The sequence below is a fragment of the Propithecus coquereli genome, unplaced genomic scaffold (assembly GCF_000956105.1).
Source record: "Propithecus coquereli isolate 6110/MARCELLA unplaced genomic scaffold, Pcoq_1.0 Scaffold47, whole genome shotgun sequence".
NCBI lineage: Eukaryota > Metazoa > Chordata > Mammalia > Primates > Indriidae > Propithecus > Propithecus coquereli.
Genome location: NW_012150507.1, coordinates 6,764,661 through 6,774,350, shown reverse-complemented (window position 1 = coordinate 6,774,350; position 9,690 = coordinate 6,764,661). Strand labels below are relative to the sequence as shown.

The 9,690-nt window shown below is 39.5% G+C and overlaps 1 protein-coding gene across 1 annotated transcript in view; it reads left to right on the top strand.

Moving 5' to 3' along the window:
- The first annotated feature begins 2,815 nt into the window (after positions 1 to 2,815).
- ANKRD55 (ankyrin repeat domain 55) overlaps positions 2,816 to 9,690 on the top strand; it is a 145,243-nt gene continuing 138,368 nt past the window's right edge. The window contains 1 exon segment of the mRNA XM_012655279.1: positions 2,816 to 2,873. Coding sequence (XP_012510733.1) covers positions 2,816 to 2,873 — 58 coding nt within the window.

Here is a 9,690-nt window from a genome sequence, read left to right as displayed (position 1 = left end):
TGTCCTAATCAGACACCTAACAGAAACAAACTCCAGCTCATGCCCTTTTTATTCTGTTTGACTGCTTTTCTTCTAAAGGAGCCCAAAGCAGCCCTTTTACAAACATGAAAATGGCTGTATATTTTAATTTGCTTAATGATATAAACACAGAAATGTAACAGTGTTAGAGGGGGGCATTTATTTTGAGAGTTTCCTGGAGCTGCTGTAACAAATTATCACAAATTTGGTGGCTTAAACAACAGAAATTTGTTCTCTCATCGTTCTGGAGTGTAGAAGTTTGAAATCAAGGTGTTGACAGGTCCTTGCTCCCTCCAAAAACTCTAGGGGACTACCTGTGTCTTGTCTCTTCCAGCTTCTGGTGGCTGCAAGTGCTCCTTGGCTTGTGGCTGCATCGTTCCCATCTCTGCCTCCATGCCACACAGCCCCTCCCCTTCTCTCTGTGAGTCTCCTCTGTGTGTCTCTTATAAGGACACTTGTCGTTGGATTTAGGGCTCATCCAGATAACCTGGGATGATTTCAACTTGAGATCCTTAATTATATCTGCAAAGACCCCTTTTCCAAATAAGGTCATATTCATGAGTTATGGAGATTACAACATGCATGTCTTTTGTGACCCTTCCACAAAGCATTCAGCCCACTATCCCCTCCATGCCCTGTGGCCTGGGAACACTCCCCAGGAAGTGAGCTGGGCACTCCTTACTCTGACCCCATTTGTTTTTCTTCTCCCAGTGACCACTGTCCTGTGCTGCCTGGAAAGCATCATTTCAGTTATTTTGCCCAGTTTTTTAGTTTTTTTAAGGCAGGAGGGTGAGTACAGTCCCTATTTCTCCAGCATGATCAGAGGCAGAAGTTTCACACAAGAGTGCAAACTCACTGAGCGTAGGGACCTGCCTGTCTTGCTCACAGCTGCATCGCCAGTGCCTGTAGAAATGATGGGAGCACAGTGCTCCTTCCATAGCAACAGATGATTCATGATCAAATGAATGAAAGAGAAGTCCGCCTTTGTTTTTCTCCTGTTTGGGACTGAGTGGCAAATACTCCTTTTACCTCGGTCATTTAGACAAGCGCAGAGGATCAGCTAGTACAATTCTCAGCTTCCTCCTCAAACCACTTTCAGTGCCCCCACTTGGCGCTCATGGTTAATGCAAGAAATGGGGTTGGGAAATTTAAGAAATTTACCTATGGAGCAGGTTTTGAGTAATGATTTATAAGATATATGTTCTGCTTCTGTTTTTAAATAAAAAGAACACAGGATATTTTGAGGGGAGGGGCTGACGTGGGAAGGGAGGGTGGGTAATGGCATTTTGAGTGAGAGCAGTATTGTCACAGAGAAGGGAGGCCCACCAATTTGTCGATGGAAAATAAATGATGGGCACTGAGGAAATACGAGGCAGGAGATAAGTAAGGAGCCTGCCTATTAAAACCACAAATTATACATTAGATCAGTCTATATCAAAACAAATGTCATATACAGAGAAAAATGGTTTTTGCTTTTATTTCCACATTGCACACTCATTAATTTTAAAAAGAAAAGTTATTATTATTATCAATAGCATTTATGAGAGCATCTACTACATGGCTGCTTGGCTTATCCAAAAATCTGGTCATATCTAGAATGCAGAGCTTTGTTTGAATTTATTGTATTATATTTTTATCACAAATATAAAATAATAGATAACTATTATAATAAGCCAAAACATCAGAGATTGATAAAGAACAGTTAGAAATCTCACACTTTAATTGCAATCCCCTGAAGTAACCAATATTAACAGTTAAGTATGTATCTTTCTACATCTTTTTCAGGGTTCCTTTGAACATATATAAACATATTATATTTACATATACAGTGGGTGGTTGCTGGTTTTATAAAAATGTGAACCAGTGAAATATATAACTTGTTTGTTTCATTTAACAATAGATTAGTGGCATTCCACCAGAATAATACTCATAGATTTATTTATCTCAGATTTTTTAATCTAGAGGATAAATTTACTACTATTCAACTGCTTCTCAAATGTTGTACATTTAGGTGATTTTTCAGGTTTCACCACATATAATACTGCAATAAACACCCTGTGACTGCAGACTGTTTTAATTTTATCGTCACAGAAACTTGAGCCTTGAAATGTAACCTTTCAAATGAGATGTTTTCCCCCATCCTCCCTGTCAGTCCAAGAAGGGCGCTGAAGGGGTCTGAAGAAGAGGAGACTGCAGAAGTGGATAATTACTCCGCACAGCACGTGGCCAGCAGCCTTCTGCTACAATATTTACGTCCTGTTCCATTGAGATGGCACCGTCTGCTCACATGACCCAAATGCAGCTCTCACTCCACCAGGAGCACAGCTGAATGCAAACTGCATTGGCAGCTCTGCACATGCTCTGTCTGGCCCGTGAATCCTCACTCACCCATTGAGGTTTCTGTTTGTTTAAAGCAACATTCCAGCTGCAGAAGCTCGGTGACCTGCTGTGTGTTCCCAGCCCAGATCCAAGGCAGGTGGCCCCCATGAATACCGTTTTTTAGGTTTTGAGGCATTTTGTTTATTTGTTTGGGGGTGGAGGGGTTATAATACTTACACACAAGCATAGCTGATGAATGAAGCCATAGAGTAACCCTTTTCCTAGCAAGTATTTACAGGAATAGCATTTACCTACTTTCATCATTTGCCTTGACAACAACTTGCAGCTCTAATGCACGTTTAATTCTCAGAGATCTTGGCAAGCGATGCTATATCTGACTGTTGTGTTGACTGTAACGCGTGAGATGGTATTTTCTTCTCTCCAGAGACCTGGATGCTTTTTGCCAGTCTGATGATAAATGATGAGACAGGCAACCATGGATTTCAGCACCCCATCTGTGTTTGATCAGCAAAGAGGTAAAATACTGCTTTAACACATTCTTCTGTTCTTAGCCTCCTTAGTCCAACGGCAGGGATTTACAGTTGTATGGAGAGAGAGAGAGAGGAGTGTGTGTGTGTGTGTGTGTGTGTGTGTGTGTGTGTGTGTGTGTGTGAGTGTTTGCTTTGTAGGATGTGGAAAGAGAATCTCACCTAGAAAACAAACCTGTTCTAACTGTTCACTTCTAATTTGATAAGCATGTGAAAGAGAGAAATAAGCTTATGGTCTGCCTGCTTGTTGAAGTATTCCTACTTACAAATTTTAAAAATTGGGTCTCAGGCACACGAACTATTTCAGATAGTGTCATCTCTACTCTCAGTTTTTCTTCAAATCATTAAGAAATATTAGAGTAAGTAATAGAAGAACACATCACATGTGTCTTTGCAGGCTATTAACCCAGTATCTCATTGTGATAGCTTCCTAAGCATCTCGTGATTCCCTTCAGGAATAGATGTTGCCCATATTTACGTTGTGTTGATACAGTCTGTCATCCCAGGCTGGGTAGTGACTTATCACTCTGTTATGATTTGCAATGAAGGGTTTATCCTCCTTACTCATAATTTCCGGAGTGGAGGTAATTTTCCATATGAAAAGATTGCTGTGAAATCGACTCATCCTTATAATATCATATATTTAACCATACAGTCTACTATGTACATTTCGCCTATGCAGGGTGTGTATATACATGTGTATGTAATCCTTTATGTAATTTTAAATATTTTCTATGTATATACAGGAAATGTCCATTTTGTAAATGCAGTATTAGAATCTTTTTAAAAATATCTGCTGTCTATGCCACTTTCTACAGTCTCTGATATTCTTTAAGATCCTAAGTTCCTTTGGTGATTTCACTTGTTTTGGCAACAACATGAAATGGTGGTTTGTGAAAAGCTCATTAAGAAAATTTATTGCTTCTTTCTTTTTCCCTTTTCCTGCTCTAGGCCATAGTGTGTTTAATACCCCTCAAGCTATATCTGGCTTCAAAGGTGAATTATTTTAGCCCAGTGGGTTTCTCAAATAATAAATTTAGGTTTAGATTTCTGAGTTAATTAATATGTATATGAATATAATGTGTTCCCCAGACCCTAACTCATTTTGAATAGTGTGTGTGTGTGTGTGTGTGTGTGTGTGTGTGTGTGTGCGCGCGCGCGCGTGCGCGCCTGTCTTCAGAGAGTGCTGGTTCATACTGTGTTTGGATCCAAACACCACAGAGAAAGGGATTGTTGCAGCTGTGCCCACAACCATCCTTTCCTGCTTGTGCATTTTGTGTCACTGACGGCAGTCAGCAAAAGTGAAAATCTGCTTAGAAGCAAAGAGCTCGTGCTGGCTAAAAGATGACGTTGTTGAGCCATGCAGTTCACAGAGGAACACAATGGTTTATTTTTGAAGACTAATTTGAGGGAGCTGGGACTCACTGCAGAAGAATTAGCCCTTCATAATGAATTTATCTGTTTCAGTGTTGTGTCTTCTAACAGGATTTAGCACACACCATGATTAAAATATAGAGTTATAATATTTGTTTTCTTATAACACTTTTAATGTGAGCAATTCATAGCAATTCCTCCACCCTGGGCCTGATTCTCCCCCATGAAAGTTAACCCTCTCCCTGCCATCTCTATCTCTATTTCTTCTCTAGCCTTTCCTTCTAGAGGTGCTATGATATGGTGGAAATAGCATGGGCTTCTAAACTTACAAACATAGGTCAGAATAGCAGACTTCGTAGCTGTGCAACCTTGGCAAGTTACCTAATCTCTCTGGTCCTTAGTTTCCTCAGAAATAAAATGAAGGAAATGATGCTTACCTAGCCGGGATGTTGTGACGATCTAAAATAATATATAAAAAGCACCTGTCACATTGCCTGTTGTGCAATAAGTATTTTCAAATCATGGTTGCTACTTTTGTTATTATTATCACTATTGTTATTATCACCTTAGACTGGGAGTTCCTCCAGTGCAAGAGACTATTCACTTCTCTATCTCCAGCTGGAATGTAACAGTCCTCAGACCAAATGAAGGCTTAGTGCTGGATGACTAGATTACATTAATTTTTTTTTTTTTCAGAACCCAAGATACCATTTAGATCTGGGATGAGGAAGCTTTTCATGTTGGAAGCCCGCATTAATTTAGCTGTAATCAAATAAGGCCACATTCAAAAAACTTGAATTAGATATACTTAAAAATGTACCTTATTTTGTAAAAATCTAACTACTGTGTACTTAATAATTTCAAAAAATCAAAACTATTTGTTAATTTTAAAGTTAATCTTTTAATGATTTTGTTGTATCTGCTTTTTGTTGGAAGCACTTGAATATTTGGTTGTAGCATGGAAGTCCGCAATTTCAGTTGATCCTCTCGATGGGTATCAGTCATTTGTGACCTTAAGGGCATCTTGATTTGGGTTAGGTAGGAAAACATAGATTCGCAACAATAGGTGGTTGAAAATCAAGAAAGCGTTTTTTGGGCATGTTGCCGAAGGTATGGGTATTCTACTGCATTTTTCCATATTTCAATTGGATCTTTCTCAGCATTAAACAATGACTTTAAAATGTCATCTACTGAGAGCTTGATCAATTCCATCTGTAGTTCTTTAGATGCCTTGGTGATATCAACTAGGTGAGGGTGAAATGCTAGTGTGATGTCATGATTCTCAAAGTCTGTGAACCTTTCACTGTATTCTCCAGTTAATAGGTCTCTAACAGCTGTGTATTCTTTAAATGATTCATGTATATAATTCTGCTCATCAATGCCCTTTGCTAACTGGGGAAAATGTTCATCCAAGATTTCCCTTTGAAGAAGTGTTTTGAAAAAAGATAGCTTTTATTTAAAATGCTTGGATTTTTTTTTGCTGCATATCATATATAGACTTAGTTTTACCTTGCAAAGAAATATTCAAGTCATTTTGCTTTGACATGATATCACACAGAAATGCTGCATTCCTGTAGAAATTTTCTTTCAATTATTCATGTTGCTGATTCTGTTCTTCATAAAATTTAACTATCTATTCTTACAGAGATAAAATTTTGGCTAACACCTGTCCCTGTGATAGCCAATGCACTTTAGAATGATATGGCAAATCCACACTGAATACCTCATCCTTCAACTTTAGCATGTTATGAAACTGATGTTGTGTTGCATTTGCACAAATACAATTAACAATACTTATAACTTGTTGCAAAGTGTCACTTAAAATGGTAGCTTTAGCATAGAGATTTTGCTGATGCAAGATACAATGAAAAGAAATGAAAGCATCTGGATCTGTTAACACTTTTTAAAATAGGTGCAATAAACCCTCCATATTTTTCTGTCATGGAAGGTGCACCATCTGTACATACACTAAATGTACCAAATTCAGTCCAGCTTCACATTTATCTTGAAAGTTGTTGAAGATATCTATTCCCCGTGTTCTGTTCATGAGAGTGCCCAAAGTGAGTAACTCTTCATAGAAAAGAAAATCTTCTGCACCAAGTCAACCTGTACCAAGTCAGTAGTATCAGTTGATTGATCCAAAGTGATTGAATAATATATATTTTCCTTTTGAAGTATTGCATGAAGTTGTTCTGTTAAATTGAAGGCTAATTTATGCTGCCAATCCATATTGTTCTCCTAGAAAGAGGCAACTGTTTGTACTTTGAAACGTCATCAGGGACAAAGCATCCTACAACTTCAACAGTGCATTCTTTCACAATTTCTACATCACTAAATGGCTTCCCTTTCCCCCCCACGTATATAAGCTACTTTATAAGTTGCTTCAGTGGCATTATTTCCAGGTCTTATTGCTGCTTGAAAGAATTATCTTTGCTTTTGCTTTTCATCTTTTAATTTCTGCAATACAACCTTTTGCACCTTTTCCTCTAATTTAAATTATTTGTGGTGTTTATGAGTGTTATAATGCTGATGAGAATTGAATTGCTTTAATGTTCATATTGCAGTACCACAAAGCAAGCAAATCATCTTTAGCAGAAACAAAATAATATTGCAATTCCCAATCCTCATTTAAAAAATCTGTTTTCTTCCTTCAGTGTCCTCTTGGTCTTCTTTGACATCATGGGCTGTGAAGCAGATAGAATTAAAAATACTGTCGAGCTGAGCAACTACTCACAAATTCCACTTCAAACAGAAACAGTGCACCATTGTCAAAAGCTGATAAAACACTGGCGTATCTGACCCCCATAAACTTTCAGCAACCAGCCTGGTGAGGTAGTAGTGCCAGTCAGGTGGGGAAAGTTAGAACTAAATCATGATCATAGCAGCTGTCAACTTAGCCCTTATGGCTTAATAATGTTTTAATTGTGCCCGTCAATCTGGGAGGATTATTTTGTTGAAACTTATTTTATTCATTGGTATTTTAAATATGTTCATCTTAAAAATAAAATAAAAATATAAAAGACAAATAAGATGTATTAATAAAAATAAAAGTATTTGTTCTGTAAAATTTGGATTCAGTTAAAAGGCCGCACTTAAGGACCTAGAAGGCCACATGTGGCCTTAAGGCTGCAGGTTCCCCACCCCCGATTTAGAGCAAGACCTAGAATAATAATTAAATGATACTTGAACAGTTTTATTATTTCATTAGTCCTTCCTCTTTCTTTAAAGCATGAAAGAGCATGATAAGTTTAAACCATTATATAGATTTTAAATATTACCATTGTTAAGCAAACCAAAGTGAAGTGACTTTCTCTAGGAAAGTTGAGTGTGGGGCTTTTATAAAGGTTAATATGTGGAGAATCAAAACTCCAGCAGCACTGGCTTCACATGCAGGTGTTGACCGAGGACAGGGCATCTGGAAGAACCTTAGAAGTCTTGTAACTCATGGTTCTCAAACTTGGCTGCACATAAGAATAATCTGGGAAATTTTGCAAATGCTGATATTTGAATCCCACCATGGGAGATTTCAATTTAATTACTATAGGGTATGGCCTGACAAATGCTCCCCGGGAAGCTCTAATGTACAGCAAAGATTGAGAACCAGTCAGCCAATCCACCGGCCTAACATTTCAGATGGGAGAATGGAAGCACAGAGAGGTTTAAGGTTGGGCCCTTTTTAATAATAACAACACACCACTGATTATTAACAGAGGGGACTGAGACCCAGATCTTCTCTATCCAGACAACAGAGCAATAGGAAGCTTTCTGTTCATGGGCAATCTCTGACCCCAGCAACCACTCTGGGGTGGGCATAAGCCAGAACTGTGGTTCATGGTTGCCCAATATGATGCAGAATGACCTTTAGGACTTCAACAAGGTGGATTTGGCAAGCCTGAATCCCTCCAACTGTATTTTTCTGTATTTCTCTTTAGCTACAGGCAGCAAGATATCCCTGTGTCAGGGTCTGGGTGGCAAATAGACATTTGCTCAAGTCCTGTCTCAGCTGTCTTCCCAATTTCGAGAACTTGGACAAACTGATCGATCTCCTCTGACTTCTGTCTCCTCGACTGTAAAATGTGGTTAATACTGTATTATCTATTCACAGGGCTCCTGGGAGGCCTAGGGATCAGGTTACCTGACTGGCCAAGGTGAAGGGGGCCCTGTCTCTGGCTTGCTTTGTAGAACTGTGAGGGAGGAAGCCTGGGACTCCAGAACTCTTCACTCCCTTTGTGCCTTTTACTTTCACCATAGCAACGTCTCTTTGGTCCCACGTGCTCTTTCTGGCTGTCTTCCCTCTCAAAGCCTACATGCAGGAAAGGACCCGTAGTAAAGTCATTTACTACAGAACACAGAGGTTCCTGCTGAAGTCTACGTATTATGTAACTGAAAATATTTGCCTTTTAAGCTTTGTCACAACTTGTGAAAAGAAAGCTTTGCCATGCCCCAAGGAATCCTAAGCCTCAAGAGAAAACAGGAGGAAAAAATGGTGGCCCAGGGCCTCACCCACCCCTCTGTGTTGTAGAGAGTGAGAGAGCCCAGCCCTGCCAGCTTCTGTTTGCAGATACCTGGTGGGCTGTGGACACCCTCACACACGCGTTGTCTCTCTTGCTGAGTAGCTGGGAGAATGAGAGGAAGGGCTTGGTCTTGCAGCCTGGATTAATACAGGATAGGAGTGTCTGAGGGCTGCTGCAACAAATGACCACAAGCTGGGTGGCTTGAAACACAGAAATATATTCTCTCACAGCTCTGAAGCCAGAAGTCAGAAATCAAGTTGTCAGCAACTCCTTCTAGAGCCTTTAAGGAAGAATCTTTCTCACCTCTTCCAGCTCTGGCTGCCGTGGCCTCCTCACTCAAGTCTCTGCCTCCCTCTTCACACGGCTTCTCCACTCTGTGTGTGTGTGTCACTCCTCTGTGTGTCTGTCTCAAAGTCCTTCTGCCCCTCTCTCATAAGGATGTGTGTGATTGCATTTAGGGACCACCCAGATAATCCAGGATAAACTCTTCCTCTCAAGATCCCTGACTTAATCACATCTTTTAACCTATAAAGTCATATTTACTCTCCTGTCATATAGGTAATAGTCACAGGATCCCATGATTAGGATGTGAACATATCTTTAGGGCCATGATCTTTAGGGCCAACCCACTACATGGAGTGAAAAGGGGTCAAATCCCAGAAAGCATGCAAACTCGTTACTTGGTTTTTGGTAAAACTCTATTCTCATTTAAGCTAGAAGAAAAATTGGCATACAAGAGGTGGGGGTGGGGAGGGTGCATGTATTAGGTGCATACTCTGTGCAGGCGCTTGATATCGATTCCTTAACACATTGACTGCCACACTAGAAAAAAAATTTTTTTTCCTTGGGGCCACAGTGTTTTATCATGAAAACAGAATAAAAACTTTGAAAACAAAACAATCCTTTCTAATTTAATG